General features: G+C 39.0%; 2 protein-coding genes across 6 annotated transcripts; both read right to left on the reverse strand.

Annotated features, from left to right (window-relative positions):
- Positions 1 to 12,033: 12,033 nt before the first annotated feature.
- LOC309720436 (uncharacterized protein) lies at positions 12,034 to 15,964 on the reverse strand. 5 transcript variants are annotated; one of them, XM_082557379.1, is made up of 5 exons: positions 15,798 to 15,964; positions 14,760 to 14,850; positions 14,293 to 14,673; positions 12,538 to 12,642; positions 12,034 to 12,415 (listed from the first exon to the last, which is right to left on the reverse strand). In XM_082557379.1, the coding sequence occupies exons 2-5, from the start codon at positions 14,812 to 14,814 to the stop codon at positions 12,393 to 12,395; spliced, it is 564 nt and encodes a 187-aa protein (XP_082413505.1). In that variant the 5' UTR covers positions 14,815 to 14,850; positions 15,798 to 15,964; the 3' UTR covers positions 12,034 to 12,392. The 5 variants fall into 5 exon arrangements, with proteins under 5 accessions (XP_082413505.1, XP_082413504.1, XP_082413503.1 ...); XM_082557378.1 differs by having other exon boundaries at positions 14,760 to 14,900; XM_082557377.1 differs by having other exon boundaries at positions 14,760 to 14,904.
- Positions 15,965 to 16,641: 677 nt separating this feature from the next.
- On the reverse strand, positions 16,642 to 19,209 carry LOC309691176 (arylsulfatase I-like). The gene is made up of 2 exons (XM_082508769.1): positions 18,890 to 19,209; positions 16,642 to 18,227 (listed from the first exon to the last, which is right to left on the reverse strand). The coding sequence occupies exons 1-2, from the start codon at positions 19,201 to 19,203 to the stop codon at positions 16,829 to 16,831; spliced, it is 1,713 nt and encodes a 570-aa protein (XP_082364895.1). The 5' UTR covers positions 19,204 to 19,209; the 3' UTR covers positions 16,642 to 16,828.
- Between the last annotated feature and the right edge of the window lie 178 nt (positions 19,210 to 19,387).

Genomic DNA, 19,387 nt, shown 5'->3' on the forward strand with positions numbered 1-19,387 from the left:
TAACATTAGGCTGCAAGTTTCTGGAAACAAAGCAGAACATTTACTGCATCTCTGAAAGGCCAGAATTTCATCTCCTTTACAACTCAGGGCCTCAAACTAGAGTCAAACTAGGTATGCAATACAACTTTGTGCCACAAGATTTATAAAGTATTCCGATTCTGAGTCTTATTCTGAAGATGTTGCAACAAGTGTAATCTAAGGAGCTTGGAAATTAAAACATGAGGACTGCTTTAAGTTTCCTTGAAGAGGTTTCACCTCTCATCTGAGAAGCTTCTTCAGTTCTAAGAGCAATTGGTGGAGAGTCCCATATTTTAGGCCTTTGGGAGTGTCCCCAAGAGGGTCATGGTCATTGATCCTCTGCCTAATCACACAAACCAAGGAGGGAAAACGGCTGTGATTCACAATCAGCCAAAGTTTCGGGTGAACCCATTGTGAAACCAGTCCAATCCTATGATGTGATTTATTGAGGTCAAATGGCCCAGAATGTGAGTGGGAATTAAGGTGTCTGGGAAGGGATCTCAAAACTGGATTATAGATGGCAGACAGTTGGTGTCGTAAACCACCGCCTCTGTTCAAAGATGGTCATTCACGGTGGACATAAATGGCTTCTTTCCCTCCTCTTTTAAACCATCTTTCTTGGGGACACATCCATAGTGCTTAAAATCTGGGACTCTCCACCAGATGTTACAACTATGGTGCCATGTAACCACTCTATCAAATTTCTTTTTTTTCTCCATCTTGTCGCTTCTGCTGTCTCCCTTTCTCTCCCTCTCTCCTCCTCTCTGTCTTTGTGCTGTCATCCAAAAGGTAAATGTTACGGTGAAACAGAATTTACAACTCAATAAAAGGCACAAAAAGATCCATATCAATTATCCATCCATGTTCAATATTCAGATTTAATGTTGAACTTGTACTGCTGGCACTCGACGTGAGGTAACATGCTTTTGACTTTCAACTTTCAAACCAGCATCTGTTTTTTTCCCCTCTTTTCATGGCACGATAATCCAGCACAAGTTCTCTTAATGAGGCAACACAATCACACCATTGTGCATCATCTGAAGAAGAGTAGCAGGTTAAGAGCTGTACAGCTCAGAGGCAGACTGCTGCTGTGTGAACATTCAAGCAACATGTTGAATGCTGCTTCTGACAAAGGTTCAGTTTCCTCTTCTGGCAAAATTACTGACACAAAGCTAGCATAGCCTACAATGCCACATGACACCCTAACAGCTTCTTCTTCTTCTTCAGCTGGTGCTTTAGCTCTGTAGACGCGCTCTAGCTCCTGCATCAGATTCACAGGAAAGCTGTCACAGGTCTGTCTTCCTGTATGCTGCTGTAGCAGTGATGATGTCATAGAACAGTTTTCCTCACCAGTGAGTTCGATGAGGTTTCAACAACAGACTCAAACACATGTGTAATGGATTTTTCAGCTTCAGGTTTCCAGGATCATGATTTGGGTGTTTACAAAGGCCCTGTTCTTTATGTCCTCCAAACCTTTTGAATGATTGTGTAGCTGCTGTTTAATGGCATATCATGTTTTTTAGGACCTAGTTCAACAGTTCAGCAGTCAGAGTTGAAGGAAACTTCTTTCTAAATACTCTGAATCAGCGGTTCCCAACCCCCAGGCGACGGACTGGTACCAGTCAGTGAGTCATTTGGTACCAGGCTGCGAGAGTTGAGGCTCGGGTGTGAAATGTATGGTTTTCTGGGTTTTTATCATTAACTAGCTTTCTCTGGGTCTTTGTAGTTGTGTGTCTAATTTTGAAAGAAATATTTACGTTACCATAACAACCAGAGAGCATTAAGGGGCAGAAAGGAGGATGTTACTCCCAATGTTGTTGGCGCATTTTCAGGAGGACACTGCTAATAAAGTTACACAATTACACAGTGAATTTGCGTTTCTTATTATATTTACAAAATAACACAGTTTTTGTCTTGATTGTATCATTTTATTGTGTTGTATTTATTCACGACATCTTAAAGGCCGGTCCGTGAAAATATTGTCTGACATTAAATTGGTCTGTGGCGCGAAAAAGGTTTGGGACCGCTACTTGATTGATTTTAATGCTCAGCTTTCTGTAAGGATGTTTTTTCTCATGCACTGACATAATTACACCTTGACCCATGCTCCGAAACACTCTCCTTTTGCAGTCTCTGACCAGTGAGATGTGTGTGGAGATGTTCCTGCAAATCAGAATATTTTCCAATCCATTCCAATTTGTTCTCAAACTCACTCCTGCTGCATCCTATCTGTTACTGTTCATATTCTCAGTCTTTTTTCTTACCGTTTCGTCATTCCAAACATTCACTAAATTACAAAATCATCTGCTCTGCGACTGCTTTTTAAAAAAATGCTGAAATAAATTCCCTTCCATTGTATTTACATATCACCAAATCACAACAAAACACCTATAACTTATGGTGGCAGCGAGAGGCCAAACTGTCTGCAGCTTAAGAAAACACCAGCAATAAGAAAAATGCTGCAAAAGCACACAAAGCACAACAGAAATATGAAAAACGACAACAGAAATAGGGGGGGAACAGAAATAGGGAAAAACAACAACAACAGAAATAGGGAAAAACAACAACAGAAATAGGAAAAAACAAAGCAGAAAAAGGAAAAAACAGATTTCCAAAAGCACAAGGGAAGTGTTTCTGGGGAGACAATAACCCGATAGACCAGTGTGTTTTGACACTTCACTCGCATACCTACAACTGAGAGAGTGGAGACTTTCAGAAAATCAATACAGCAAGACAGATCCTTAGAAAACAGAACCAGCTTCACCCCTGATCAGACCTGCACACTGTTAGGCCTCTGCCTCTTCACCACATATTCTAAATACAATGAAGGTTAATACAGATACAAACATGAATGTGCCATGGGCTCTCCAGTGTCACCCACCGTAGCCAAACCTTACATAGAAGAAATGGAAAGTAAGAGCTTTTGAATCTTTCGTAGGGACAACACCTTGCCACTGGTAAAGATAAGTGGATGACACCTGGGTCAAAGAAGTAGAAACCTTTAACCTTAACTTACCTTCACATCAGCTCAGTGGATAGAAAAGTCCACCAGGGAAGACACAAAGAATAATAGTTTGTCATTTCTGGAGTGTGGTATGTGCATTGAAGAGGATGGAAATGCAATCAGGACCTGCTGTTATGTAATGCTCTCTTCTCCCCTTCTTTAACTCTACAAGCCTGACCGGAGGACAAGAGGTGGTTGCCATGGCAATGGGAGTGTTGCTAGGCAATGAGAAATACATGCCTAACTCTTTTCCTACAGAGATAATCTGACCATCCTCTTCTCTTGTAGGTGCAGGATTTTTCTTTGTTGACAAAAAGACCTGAATAGCATTGCTATGTAAAATAAATATCTACTGTGACGCATAAGCACTGCTTAATGGAATTCCTACTGGAAATCAAAGTTTTCTCTAGGCTGGATCTTCCTACCACCTGGAATCTAAGTTACTGTAAGAACAAATAAGCAGACAAGATATTCAGCATTTGACAGTGCTCAAATCTACAGTATAATACTCTGTGGGTATTATACTGTAAATTTGGGTCTTTAGGTTCTCAGTCATCAGGGTCAATGTAATCTAGGGAGACTGGAAAGAAAAGAGACTGAACTTGTTTAAGTTTCATCTTCAGTTCAAAAACATTCACAGTATTTGCAATTAAACACAAACACAATTCTATGACTTGGTGAATTTATGTCGTGTTATATGACAGAAATGCAGACCAGTGAAGAAGAGAGAAAATGAGGGAGAGGGAAACAATCTTTACTGTCATTGCACAGTCATACTTAGTATAATAGTACAACAAAATTGTCAGTACTAAGCAGAACAAAACGCAACATGGTAAACTTCAGAGTGGAAGAAAAATATATCAACAAAATATATTTTTTGACAAAAGGTATGAATAATAAATGAAAGAATGAAAGGTCATTGCAAATATATTGTATAGATTACCAAAATAACGTGAAATGTATCTATCAATGTCATTATTTCCCATCAGCAAAGAAATTACTTTGAATAAACAACTGTAAAGTCCACTCACCTGATGTTTTTCCATCTGAATTAAAGGTTTTTCATTCCTGCTCAGGTCACTGAGCCTAAATGTTCCATTTCCTGGAAAAATTAGACATCTCTGTTCTTTGATATTACATCTAGTATTTTTAATGAATTCTTTAACAATTGGTATCGATGTATTTCTGAGGTGCTGTCCATCAGCTGGATTTTCACAGTTCCTCCCAAAGCTCCATAACACTGAGCTCCATCCTGTCTGCCATCACATTAAGTTTACGCAGTGCAGCCCCACGCACGGGGCAATCCACGATAACTCGCTAACAGAGATTTGCCATGTTAATGTGGTTATGGTGTTAAAGTCATTTTAACGAGATTAATGCTGACAGCACTCGTATTTACAGATGACTATATATGCAAATATATAATATAATTAATAATTACTAAAAAAATAAGAGTTTCTTTTATGAAGCTTGGTAACACACTACTATATATACAGATACATATTGTATAGCAGTGAGACCAGTTTTCCCGTGTTCCACTCGTATACGTTAGTTTGAAGAGGAAAGAGAAAAACTTCCACAGGACTCCGATGTGAAAAGATATAACAAAAATTTATTCCACAGCTTGCAAATCTTCTTACAGGAGTAATCAGGTTTAACTTATCCTCAACAAAAAACAAATTTCTTCCAGTCAGAGATGTTGCATATAATTAAATTTTTGCATGATGCATAAAGTTAAAAGATTAAAACTAATAAAACAAGTTTTAAAAAGAGACTTTTCCATTTGATTGATTATGCAGAAAAAGTAGAATTGGGCTGAAAGATCTATTGCTTTATTACCTATTCAGGTTGTAAATCGTGTTTTTAAAAAGTAACTAAGTAACTAAGTAATTCATTACTTTTGAAAATAAGTAGTCAGTGAAGTAACATTACATAACAAACAAATTACTAATCAGTAATTAGTTACTGATTACTTTTTTCAAGTAACTTTGCCAACACTGCTTGTGAGTACATCATCCTTTTTGTTTGTAATGTTCATGTTCTGAGGCTAACTTTAATTTCTCACGCCATCTTCCTCTTCTTTGCTTTTTTAGGGTTAGACGTCACCCAACACTGGCCATTATGACATAAAGAAACATGATGCTGGATTAATAGAATTTGACTGTGTGTGTTATACTGGCTTTTAGTTAACATTCAGTGGAAAAGGGCTGACAGTATGTTCAATATTTGGCCGTGCTCAAAACTAGAATATCCTAATATTATTTATGACATGATAGAGTACTAGAGTTTCTCATTTAATGTTTTTTCTTTATTTTCGTGACTATTTGCATTGTAGATTCTCACTGAAGGCATCAAAACTATCAATGAACACATATGGAATTATGTACTAACAATTACTGCTTTGCATACTCTTGGCATTAGAAATAGTTATGATTCGGTCATCATCATGTCAGTTTGGTGTAATGAGATAACTGTGAAAACTTGGCTTGGTTATGTAACACTTCTTCTCCTCCTTCATCTACCGGGTTCATGAACCTAACATCAGCATACTACTTCCTGGTCTTCTCTGCAGAGAAGCAAGATAACATCATAACATATTTTCCATTGCAGACAGGAAAGCACACAGACTGGAGTAGACTAGACTAGACTTCCCAGACTTGGATGGATTTTTTTACCTTTGCACAGAGCTATTTTGTTTTTCATTGTTATGTTAAAGCTAGCAAGTTAGCTAACAAATTTAGCTGAAATATGATGAAAAGATCAAGAAACCTTTAGCAAGAAAATATTTTTGTATATGTATAAAAAGTACCATACAAACCTGTGTTGTATTAACTCCTTGACAATTGCTTGTAATGTTTTCCATAAAGAGAATAATAATAACAATGATAATATTCTGTCATTAGTTTGGGATCTGGGTGCATCACATGTTAACTATGTGTCAGCTCTCTTGTTCTGACTCATTTGTATGTGACATTTCAAAGACTGAAATGTACTGCCATTATTTTGAGACTCGTCACAGTTTTAAGCCATGTATCAGTTTAAAAACTGTTCAGGAGGTTTTGTTTGTGAAACTGATGATTTGATGCTTTGTCATTCAGAGCTTCAAAGTGGGAAAGGAAGTAGATTCATATCTTCTTAATTGCAGAAGTGGACATACAGGGTGATGAAGTACATTCAGACAGTGCTGCTGTTTCACACTTTTCTGAAGCTAAGCTAAATTTCTCATATGAGCCTCCTCTCATTTGATTTCCTCTGGTTCAGTTACTTCACCCAACACTGCTGCTGTTTTTGCTACAGGTAGTTGTTAGCCTCTGTTAAGTGCTGTTAGCCGGTGTTAGAGAAACTTTCCTTGAAGTCGATCTAACATTGACACCAGTGGCGGAGCATGGGAGTGGCTTACTGGGCTTAAGCCCGGGTTGTTTGTTCAGAAGCCCGGGGTCTTTTGGAGTGTAATTTTTTCATAGTTAGATGCCTGGCTGACAACTGTATAAAGCAAAAAACTACACATAGTGCGCACTGTGGGAATTTATGACTGTGCGTAAATCCCCCCTAATATTGGTATGATCCGAGCTCAGACACTAAGCGAGGGGGCGGGGGGAGCTGCTGCCTGTTGGAGAAACGGAGCCAGGCAGACAGAGGAGAACTGAAGTTTGACCAGGTACCAAAGCAAATCATTCGTACTGTACAAATAATCACGAAAAATTGATATCAAAATGATCACTTGACCCATATTACATTACTCGCTCTTCAAGTGAATCAACAAATGGCAAAATAAAAAGCAGAGCCAATTACTCTTTCAGTCATTTATACCCCCCCCCCCCAAAAAAAAAAAAATCCCACACAATCATACTACCCATTAGGGCTAAGCCCCAGGTGTTTCAAATGTCTGCCTCTGATTGACACTTAGCAAATAGACTTTCATACGATGTGAGAAATCAGGTGGCAAAATGTTGGCTTATAACCAGAGGTTATTGTTTAGCTGACTTAATGTCAGCTATCTTGAGTTTGGAGGATGGCACATCTAATGATAAGTCAGTCATGTTTTCACTTCTTTAGTGAAAGGGACCCATTCTCAGATGATAAAACATAAAGGTATGATCCTTCATATGTTATGTTTGAAGGTGCAGACACTAATTAAAATTTGCCTGCACATGCATAAAGGTGATTAGGCAATATCCATCTCAGCCACTGGATTCAAGGTGGCAGGGCAACTTCTCAGCCTTCACAAATCAGCCTGCTCCTATTTAAGTAGTTTTAATGGGCAAATTCTGAGTTCACAAATATACTTTGGTTTGTTGTTGTGTTTGCTCCTGCAAGTATTATTGTATTCAAATATGTGCATGTCCTTTTTAGACACAATTTCATTTATGTACAAGCAACAGTAATACCTCCGTAAACCAGTAGAGGGAAACTTTACATCTCTTCATACTGATGATGAATCTTGTTCACGTCTCAGCTTTCATTAACAAAACAGTGCGTGATCAAAACGCCAGAGCATGTGACAACGCATACAAGGAGAATTACCTGAAAGGTTTTTGATTTAAAAAAAAAAAGGAAATATATAAATTCAAGCTCTTGCATTTAAAACCGAGGAGCTGGTGGTAGACTTCAGCACACACAAACATCCTCCACTGCAACCATTAAACAGTCAAGTTATGGATATTGAGGCTGTGGACAGCTACCTTGGTGTTTACCTGAACAATAAACTGGACTGGACTCATAATTCAGACGCCCTCTACAGGAAAGGGCAGAGCAGGCTGTACCTGCTGCGGAGACTCAGGTCTTTTGGAGTGAAGGGCCCACTCCTGCAGACCTTCTATGACTCTGTGGTGGCCTTGGCCATCTTTTTTGGTGTGGTCTGCTGGGGCAGAAGCATCTCTGCTGAGGACAGGAAGAGACTGAACAGCTGATCCGGAGGGTCATCTCTGTTCTTGGATGCCCTCTGGACCCAGAGGAGGTGGTGAATGACAGGAGAATGGTGGCTAAGCTGTCATCACTGTTGAACAGCATCTGCAACCCTATGCAGGAGTCTCTGACAGCACTAAGCAGCTCCTTCAGTGGCAGGCTGCGGCACCCAAGGTGTGGGACGGAGAGATTTCGAAGGTCTTTCCTCCCCTCTGCTGTCAGGCTCTCACAAAACTTCGCAACTGACCAAACACACGCATCCACAAATGTGCAACACTAAGTGCAGTACTCTTTTTCTGACAACGTTGTTATTTTCTACTCAGTTGTATATAGTATTTGTATTCTATTTTATTCTGTTGTATACAGTATAATATTTTATTTTATTCTATTCTATTGTGTACATTTGTGTACGGTATCTTTTTCTTATTCTTATCCTATTCCAGTGTTTTTCAAATTTTTGCTATCTAACTTTGCACTGTCCACTTTGTGCTGTAACAAAACAAATAATAAAGGTCATCTTATCTTATCTTAATTTAGTTAAAGGCTTTAAATCATTACTGTTTGTATTCATGGCAGCAGCAAACACAAAACTAGTGTAAAAATAAGGACCAGTTTTAACTTGATAGTTAAAAAAGTGAAGTGGCCTTCACCTACTTCCCTTAGTTTTGTTCAGATGGTTTTGTTTTTTGTATTTTTAGAGTTTCCAATAAGATGCTTCTAAAATATTGGCATGAATAAAATATTTATATTCATCACATTTTATTTTTTTGACCTACAGAAGTGTGTGAAAAGCACTTCTAAATTCTTTAATATTTGCTGGAAAAACTGGAAATAAAGGCAGCATAAAAAGCAAAATAGAGATTGCAACATTCTAACATCAGTGCATACATTTAAGTTGTATAACCACCTTAAATCTTCAACCCAGCCTGAAGTCATATTTCTGCACAGGGTTGTTGTTGTTGTTTGGAGTCTTTAACACTCCCTGAGTCCAGGAGAAGCTGAGCAGAGGCTCCTCTCCACGCCTCAGCCTAACCACCTGTTTCTCATCAGCCTCATTTACAACCTGCATTTAAGGTCCCACTTGAGCTTGAGCAAATCTGCCAGATTGTCTGCTTCCTTAGTAGAAGCAGACATACACATTACATGCACATTACAAACACACTGTTAAAGTGTAGGTGTAAAAAAAAATTTGAAATGTAGTAACAATGTAGTAAAATAATTATAAAATGACATCTAGCTCAGTTCAACTTTTAGAAAACAAAGGAATAAATGATACATTTTTATCTAATATGTAAGTTTACCAAAAACTGTACAAAAAAGATCTGTGAATAAAACTGAGGAATTTTTAACTCTTGTTTTTTAACAAGATGATGACAGTACAACTAGCAAAATTATCAACAATTGCTAAGTAAACCAGAAATCATGTCTTCTTTATGCAATATCAAATGCAATAGTCACGTATCTGATTGTGATAAAGCTGAGTGGTCATTGCTGTTGTAGCTTAAGTAGTAGTAGCAGCTTAAGAAAATTGATCTTTGTCATCATTTAGTGTGTTAACACAGTCAGCAACAGCTTCCAACAGCATCCTGTTAGCGATCAACTTCTGAGGAGGATGTGTAAAAACTTTGACCAAGAGTAGCATTATTATGTGCATCACACTTCTTTCTCTGATGGTGAAAAAAGCAGTTGTCTCTTTGCTTCGTCTTTGAATTAACAAGAACTGGACATTGGACAGTATTGGACCCAGGATTTAGAATTCTTAGTTTGTATTCTTCAGGTTAGGATTTTCTTTATATTTTCTTATCATAGTTGAGGTCTCTAGTCTTACTTATTGTTTATTTGAAATCTAATTAGGAAAATGGAGATACACAACAGTAAATAAGAACTGTAATCCAGGATGTGATAAAAGTGGTGATAAAGTTCTAAAGAAGTGAGCTTTGATAAAAAGTTGAATCTCCAAGTCGAATTTTTGAGACAAATTAAATATTTTACCGAGGTTCTTTTGGGGGGTCTAAGCTGATGGTTAATGGCATTAAAAACCAGGATTTCAGCTTTAAGGGTGACATCATTATGTGAAAGCCAAGTTTCAGCCTCAGGGCCTTATAGAAGAGGACCAGTTTGTCAGATATGGAACCGATTTAGAGCAGCGCTCGGATGCCAAAGCATTGCTCAAGACATAAATTATTATTTTAAGGTCCACTATATCAAATGTATCAATTCATACAAGCAGAGCTGAAAAGTACAGGCTCTTTGCTGTGACACAATTTAAACAGCAGCTGGTGGAAAATGTGTTGTGGTTAAGTTTAAAAAAACGTTGACCTTTTCCTGCTCGGTTTTTGGTTTTGTTGTTCTACTTTTTGGTAGGTGGAGGGTTATACAAGTACAATTTTAAACGCAACGCCTTTAAAAACCAATAGAGGGAAACCTCACACCTACCCATATGTATACCGAATCAGTCATAATCGTATTACGTAATAAGGTATTACTGAATTTTTATTGTTAGTTGTGCACTGTATTTGAAATGTTCACTGACATTTGTTATCCACTGGCACCAGTTCCAGTTGAGCCACAGAAAGCTTTCACTTGACGTCATAATTAATTCAAATTCAGCTGCAAGTAATAATTATAGTGAGTTTGTTGTCATGATCCTGAGTCGTTGGCCCAGTGATTTGAGTTTATTCTAGTTTCATGAGTCTTTCCTTGCATGAGGAAGACGATTTAAGTTTGTTTTGTACAGTTTAGTTCCTTTATTGAGTTTATTTGTATTTCTAGTTTCTTTTTTTTAGGTTCCTTTTGTACCTTTGACTCGTTCCTGTGTCTCCTCTGAGAGTTAGTCGTGCCCTTTGTATTTATCTGTTTCCTTAGTCTTGTCTGTGTCTCCTCCCTCTGCTCCCTGTTTTTAGTCAGTCTGGGTCTCAGTGTGGGTTTCTCGTGTCTTCCTGTTTTGTTTTGATAGTCACGTGTCCTGTGTCCATCACGTTCAGTTGTTTGCTGTCTCGCCAGTTAGATCATGTCCAGCCCTGTTTCCCAGGTGTTTCCCCTCTGCACTTATTCCCTTTGTATAAATTGTCTGCATTTCCTTCTGTTTCTTGTCGTGATTTCTCTTATCCTCCACGTCTGTGTGCGTGCCATCTGCTTAATATATCTCAGTTTAGTTTCCTCATGAGTTCCTTGGTTAGCATATTTGGTAATTCAGCAAAAAAGCTACATTTCAGTTTAGTTTTGCCTGTGAGTCTACATTTGGGTTCTCAACTCTGGCTGCTTCACACAGTTACATGACAGTTGTATTTATATGACATTTTGTTTTTGATAGCATAGAATAGTCATTCTCAAAGCCAAATAACACAACACAAAGCATGACCTCAAAATATATGCAGTGATTATACTTGATACAGTATCTGTTGCATGTTTCAAAGAAGTGCGAAGGACACACCTTAAACCACTCATCACCTTAAACCCATCTGCAGCTTGTTTTTTCCTGTCTACTTTCCTGTTAGCAATCAGTTGTAGATAAGTGAATGGATGAACTCAAAAAGACATCACCACATGTAATTTTAAAAATATTAGTTGAAATTTGAAAAATTTTCTCTTCATTCTTTTATTTACTTTATTTAAAGGCCACTGTGCTGACATGAAGTGTTGCAGCAATCAAAAAACTGGAATCTCAGCACTTCAGATTTTTGACATATTTTCTGCAGTTCCGTGTTCTGAGATTCCATGTTAAGTTTTGCCATACAAGGAGTGATTTTCATTGTAAACAGTTACTACAGTTTGAAGGAAGTGAAACATGTCAACATACAAACCACAGGCATGCCTGCAGCATCTTCCACAAAATCTCATTTTGATCTGTTATTTCTTTTGATTTTATCCTGCCCCATTTGCCTACAGTCACATACAGTCCTGTCAGTTATAACAGTTTTAGCTTTTAAACTATTAATTTTTTATCACATTTTTATTCAGTGAAAGAAACATATGAGTTAAATGACAAATTTAAAAAAAACTTTAAGAAATCAAAAGGTTTAATATACCTTTTATTATATTTCTAGCTAATGCTATACATAAAGAAAAATTACATTTAAATTTTGATTTTTTTTTTTGATTTTTTTTTTTTTACTTTAGTGTTGCATAATCAGGCTTCAGACAGGCTTTAGAAATGAACATTTTTAATCATCTACATACATTTTTTGGATCAATTTCCATTCTATTTTATTTATTTATTGCACCAAATCACAATTACAGTTGCTTCAATGTGCAATATATTGTACAGTAAAGACCATACAAAAACCCTTACAGACAAAACCCCAACAAGTCTTTTTCAGTATGTACAAGTATAAAATGAAAATATCACAGTCACCTCCTGATTTCTTTTTTTGTAGTTTGATATTTTTTTTCCCCAATTTTTAGGAATCTTTAGTTCAGTGTCCAGTATTGATTATTGAAGAGGTGAGCTCAGTCATCTTGTTGCTTAAAGTACAGGAGCACGTGAACCTGTAAAAATATAGAAAAGATACAGCAGAACAAACACTTTTTAACTTCCCCATCCAATTATGTTATTCAGTGAATGATGCAGTTGCTTATTGAGCATTGTTGATCATGAGACAGCATGTTACCTTGCTTACGATGGTTCATTTCTCTACACGCAAAACAGCATGACACTGCTATCAGGAGAAATGCCAGTACACAACAGGCTATGACCAGGTAAAGACACTTGTCTGCTGAGGGAAGATCACAGTGATAACAATTAAGTGTTCAACGTAAATGTCACTGTATTTGCAACATAGAAGATCCCAACATTGTCATGGTCTACGGTGGGTGGCTGGAGTTTCCATTAGGCTCCTGAACTGACCTGGGATCCGCCCCTGGGCAGGGCCAACTCCAGCTCCTGCACACCTGGAGCCTATTGCAGGCTATCAAGCCAGAGGGATTTAAACCACACATCGATGTTCACTCACTGCCAGTTCGTCATCAACCCATGTTGGTAACAGGTCTTGTGTCTCAAGTTCTCGCTGTGATTCATCTTACTAACTAAGACTCTTTTGTGCTACAGTCGCTGTACCCACCCTGGCTCACTCCACCTCCGGACTCGGAATATCTAGTGATCATTTTGGAAATCCCTCTGTGCCTCACCTGCCTGCCCTCCTGCCATCACACTCCATCTGGAGCCCCGGATCTCAGGTCAGCCTTTCCACGCCACTCAGCCTCCCCTGGATCTTCATCATCCCCCTCTCAAACACTCCAGGTCCCTAACTGCAAAGTAAGAATTGCTGCTCTTATACTGGCCACTTCTGAGCTGCCTTCACTACCTGCCTAACTTCTATATCCTCTCCCCTCAGTGTGACTGTTCCCCACTCAGCTCCGTTCCACTTCTCAGGCCTCGTTCCCTCGCCCTAGCCACGTTCCCCTGGGCACGCCACACCAAGGCTCCACGTCTCGTCATTTTCTGTCTTTGCCACGTTTCCCTTTGTTTTGTTCCCCTTGCACTTAACCGTAATAAACTATTAAATCATCTACCGTCTCCGCTCTGGGTTCCTGCACCTGGGTCCTATTCAGTACCGGCCATCCGTCGCCGTGACAAACATGAAACAAGTCAGTTTGTTATGAGGCTGAGGTATCAGATTACAGATATAAAAACATAATGAATCCTAGACATTTTTCTTAGCTACCATTATGCAGTTTGGATCATGGCTGAATACTTCATTAATTGATCTTGATACATGTATCAAGAACCCGAGGTTATGTTTCTTCCAAGATCTTTACTTCTTGACAGTTCCAGATTCACATTTGTTCTTATCTTTTATTCCTTTTCATTTGTTCAGTGAAACACTTAGTTAAGAAAAGTGTTATGTAGTTAAAGTTTATTGCTCTGACTGTGATTATTTGCTAACTCCCACTAAACCACACCAGAGGTATAGTGTTAGACACTGAAGAAAAACCACACTGACAATTTCTGTTAAACCACCTGTTTCCTGTCATAGAACCACACCTACTACAACACATCCATTTCACAGCTTAATGTGCACATATAGTGCAGCTAATAATAATCAGTGACCAAGTGGAAAGTTTTAGTGTGCCATAAAAAGATAAATAAATCGTGAATATGAACAGCTGCCCTTGTGTGGCTGAAATAACTGAAAATACCAACAGATACAAAGATGTTGTATCAACAAATATTCTGTTCATTCTCCTCAAGAAATCGAAAACTTTAAACATGATACATTTTCATGTCTCTGCATTTTCTTTATTTCATCTTCTATAATTAGTTGCACAAGTGATGTGTACTGTGTTTTGCAGTTCTATTCTCACATGCTTACATTTCTGATTAACTTTATAATAATATCAAAACTATAAAATTATGAGTAAGTTACCTTCCAGGTTCCAGAGTCCCTTGCCTTCAACTTTGCCACTGTCTTTAACATCCAGGGTGAAATGAATAGTTTTCTCTTGAATTCCATCTGACTTAAAGACCTCAATGCTGTATCGACCTGAATCATTCCTCCTCAGGTTTGTGATCTTGATTGTCCCGTTCTCGATTATAAACTGTAGTCTATTGTGAAATTCCTTGTCTATCGTTATTTTTTCTTTCATCTGATTAAACGCAATTATATTATTGATGACCTTCAAACACTTCACTTCACGGCCATTAGCATCAGTCATCACTTGGATATACACAGTTCCTTGAAGAAGAGGAGAGCACGGACATGTGTTCGTCCTGAGGTCACAAGTAGTCTCATCAACCGTAACCAGAGCTGGAAAAGATGCATTCAAAAGAACATGAGTTGAAATTATTCACACTACAAATGTATGTTTGGCTTCTTTGTGAGAATGATCTTACCATGAGTTCCCACTGCCAATAGCGCAAGAATAAGAAACTGCTCCATGCTTTTCATTCACCCACGCTGTGGTTTTAATGTTTTAAAATGAATCTAGAAAGTTTTGGACACATCCGTGTATAAATCTGCTGTGAACCTCAGCCCTAACTGACAGGAAACAGTAAATGGGAGACGATATAGGCAGGGTATTTTCACAGGGGCAGGAAATAAAGTGATTCACTTTGCTTGCCAACACAAAGAGAACTGAGACAGGCTGCTGTACTGAACTGATCTTAAGAAATATTTACCACATATGAACAAATATGTTCTCCTCTCTGTTGTAATTGCATGTGAAAACTTGAATCTAAACAACACTGGGAACTGCAGTCACACTTTCAGAACAGTCAGCCACACGTGGTACGTTGGTTACCACAGATAGTGTGAGAAAGAGCAAACCAAAACTAAAGTGACAAATTAAGTCACCAATAGTCCAGAAGCTTCTGTGAGGAGAACTTTATTGTTTAACAGTCTTTACAGGGTGTGCAGGAGAGATGTCTTTTTCTGTTTGTAGGTTTGCATAAGTTTGCTTTCCAAAAAGGAAGAGAAATGAAAGATATAGAACAAATAAAATGCAGACAACCTGGTTAAAAGCACCACGCGAAAAGGATGCAAATCTTTGCCACAATATGAAACTGTGAGGCAATGTTCTCCAGAAAATATTAAAACACAGAATCCTCTTATCCAACAAAGGAGGCTGAATTCAATATGAAAAATCATGATTTTTTGACTCACAAGTATTTGGGTAAAGAAAACAAATTCAAATGATGCAGATTTATATGTGAATAAGTTTGTAATAGCACAATAAACTTTAAAAAGTAAATATCAAATAGTCACTATGAACATAGTAACATTAAACATTGCAGCTCTGCACAGGTGGAAGCAAGCTTTACAATTCTTCACTTACTCTTAATTAAGGTTAGTAAGCAAGAGGAGTGATGGAGAACAGAATAAGAAGAATAAAAATGATCATTAGAAAAGAAGAATGTACATTGCTTACTTACATTTTAATGGACGCACACAACAGGACAGGCTAAGGCAGTAACACACATATAATCACTCAACTGGAACTGAGAAAACCCATCTGTGTGAAAAAATAAAAGAACCTACATCGGTAGTTCCTGTATTACAGCAGAGATGGAAGCTACCACTCTTATAGGGGTGCAGTAAACCTGTGCGAATAGTACGGGGCTTTTAAACACACTGAAGCTACTTTGACTTTTGTTTTGCATGCTTCCTCCTACCCTGCTCTAAAAATAGAAGAAACAGCTATGTCTGTACATGCATGTCCACCAGCATATATGTGCCCGGCTGGGCATCTCATCAGTTTTTATTCTGGCACAATGAGGCAAACAAGCCTGTTTTTTAAAACATATTGCTATGTTGCTTTGTACTGGTTTTTGCTAAAGTCCTTGCAATCGTTCAAGCTCATCATGAATAGCTGTGACAAATGAAGAAGGAAGCCCTCTTCTAATATTCAGTGGAACAGGTAGCTGCTATAAAAAGTACAGAACAGCACAAAAAGAATCTGATGTGTACAGAAACAAAGAATATTCTTCCGGTAGAAAATATGTAAATACAATAATCCAGAGGCTAATTTAATGAAGGAAATAATGTCTACAATTAATGTCACATTGCCACAGAGGTAGTCATCATTTACATTAATCAAAGCTAGAAAGCTTCTGATGATTCCACCTTGTCATTCTTGTCAAGTACACAGATTTTGAGTTTGTAAAACAACCCTTACCTGTGCAACAGTAAACACACTAGCACCTGTAAAATGGAATTCGCTCATGTGTTTTTGAAGCTTATAATGTTCACTTTTGCAAAACAAACACTTGTAATTGAGATACAAACAAATTAATAATGAAAACATCACCAATCGGTTATTCTTACAGAAATCGAACATGCACCTGCAGCTACAGCTCGATCTTGCAGAAACCTGGCCCATGAGTGAGAACACATCTTCAGATGTTCTCTCAACTAAAGTAGCACCTCTTCATTAAACCAGTGATTTTCTTTTGGTTGTGTTCTCCTATACTATGTTAGACATGATCCGAGTTTTTAGTTTCCCGAAAAATGACCTGCTTTTGGATAGCTTTAGCTTCTTCTTCCAATCCATGCTTTTTTTCTGGAAAAAACTGCCCCAGTTGTCCTCCTCCTCATCTCCTACCCAAGGGACCCAGGCACCTCCATTCAGATAGGGGTCAGCCCGCGGATCCTCTGATGGGTACCTCACAGGCACTGCAGTGCGATTGTAGTACACCAGTCTGGCAAGCAGCTGCTTCACAACATCCGGTCTCTGCTCAGAAAGGTCATAACGTTCATAGGGGTCCCCGGAGATGTTAAAAAGCCACACTGTTTTTCGAGGACGTGTGTGACGCTCCTGCTTCCACCAGCTACTGGGGAAACCTGGAAGTATTTGTGGTGGAATCCAGTCTCCATAACCAGGGTCTCCTGTCAGAAGTTTCCAATCTCCAGCTCGTATGGAGGCCTGAATGGCTGTATTCCAAATGCCATATCCTTTCTGCAGGGAGCCAGTGTGTGCATGGTTATACAGAGGGTCGATGTTGTGCAGGATTTCCAGCCTAGGTGATTCTTTTCCTTCACTGATGGCCTCCCACACATTATACCCATCAACCCCCTCAGTGAGGGACTCATCACCACCTGCTAATCCCACTAATGTGGGATACCAATCAGTAATGTGCACCAGTGATTTGCTCACCCTCCTCTTTTTCCTTAACAGAGGGCTGTGGACGAATCCCAGACCCCGGATGCCACCTTCCCAGTAGGTTCCTTTACGTCCTCTAAGAGGCCAGTTACTTCCACCAGACAAGGGCTGACCTCCATTGTCTGTAGAGAAAATGATGACACTGTTCTGATAGTATCCATACTTGCGGAGAGCGTATGTTATATTACGAACCGCTTCATCTACAGCTGACACCATAGCAGCATACTTCCTGCGTGCCACATTTTCCAGCCCAAGGTAGGGGTAGATGTACTCATCTGGATATTGTAAGGGTGTGTGAACAGCTTGGAAGGAGAGGAAGATGAACAGCGGTTGGGATTGAGGATCATGGGTTGCCAGGATCTTGCGTACTCTCCTTGTGTACAGATGCGTGGAGTATTTTCCACTCTGACCCCAGGCAACTGACTCCCCCTCATGGAGATCAAAGCCACACAGCCCAGAGCCATCACAGCCATCATAGGTGTAGTAGTTAACACTCCCCGTTAAGGATCCAAAGTATGTGTCAAAGCCACGGCGAGTGGGTAAGCACTCCTTCTTATAGAACCCCAAGTGCCACTTCCCTACCATGTGGGTGGAGTAGCCGAGTTCCTGTAGCCTCTGAGGGAGCGTGACCTGGTCAAAAGGCAGGCAGTTAGGCTGGCGAGGTCGGATGATGGAGTGCTGAAGACCAGTGTGGATTTGGTACCTGCAGAATTTAAGATTAAGAAAATATTTAAAAGGAAAAATATATTGTTTGCATTTAGGGATAAGATTCGTTTTTGAGGTTGCATATCTTTTGGGCGCAATAATAAAGGAGGGAAATCTGATATCAAGACAGCCTTAATCCATATCATCCAATCACATCCAACAGGTTAAACAGAAATGTGAATAAGAGGGGTTGTAAAGAGGTTTAGAAAAATAGAACAGGGAGAAGGAGACTGCCCTGTTTTTCTCAAACAGGTTATGGTGATTGGCATGAAGATACACTCCAGATTTGTGTCTGTTTATATTTGTATGCCAGTCAAAACACAGACAGAAGGCTGTGTAATAGCAAGCACATCTTTTACATCCTTTTTCTTTAATTGGAAATATATAGTCGGAAATCACATGTTTGGACCTGATTGATAGCTTTGAAACATAAAAGCTGTACACTTTCTAGATTTGCCATTATCTCTAGAAGAGTGGTCTTGGTTCCACTGTCCCCATGCATTCAAATACAAGCTCACAAAACAGGAAGCTGCTTTAAAATCCAGTAGTTTAATTCATCAGGCAGCAGTTACATCTATGTTAAACATCAGTATGGTCTAATTCTAGGAATACAAAGCATTTATTTTAAATAAGGAGCAGTCCAGTCACAGGACACTTTACCTGCCAGTGATGAATTGACTTCTGGATGGGGTGCAGATGGGCTGGATGTAATAATTCTCCAGCTTCACGCCATCCGCAGCCAGTTTATCCAGCACCGGTGTCCTGATGTCTGAGCTATGATAGCCAATGTCATTGAACCCCTGGTCATCTGTCATAATGAAAATAATATGAGGGGGTTGAGGGACAGGAAATCTGCCAATAAAAGGTTTTTCTGGATCGTTTTCCACCTGGTTAGGGCTCATCAGATCCCAGGTCAGGTACCCGAGGCTCAGCAGGCTCATCATGGAGAAACCGGTGAGAGCTGTCGTTGCCATGGTTCCTGTGACGCTTTAAATTACTTAAGCTTGCTTGTATTTAGTAAGCTGGCGCTAAATAACTATGCAGTGAGACTCAGGGTTAAAAAAAAATCCCCTCATAAGGTGTTCCAAGTAACACCTTGTACACTTGAATGGCAGTTAAGCAACCTAAAACTAAGAAAAGCTACACCTCCAGCCTCGC

This window comes from Aulonocara stuartgranti (genome assembly GCF_965226115.1).
Source record: "Aulonocara stuartgranti genome assembly, chromosome: 2".
Classification (NCBI taxonomy): domain Eukaryota; kingdom Metazoa; phylum Chordata; class Actinopteri; order Cichliformes; family Cichlidae; genus Aulonocara; species Aulonocara stuartgranti.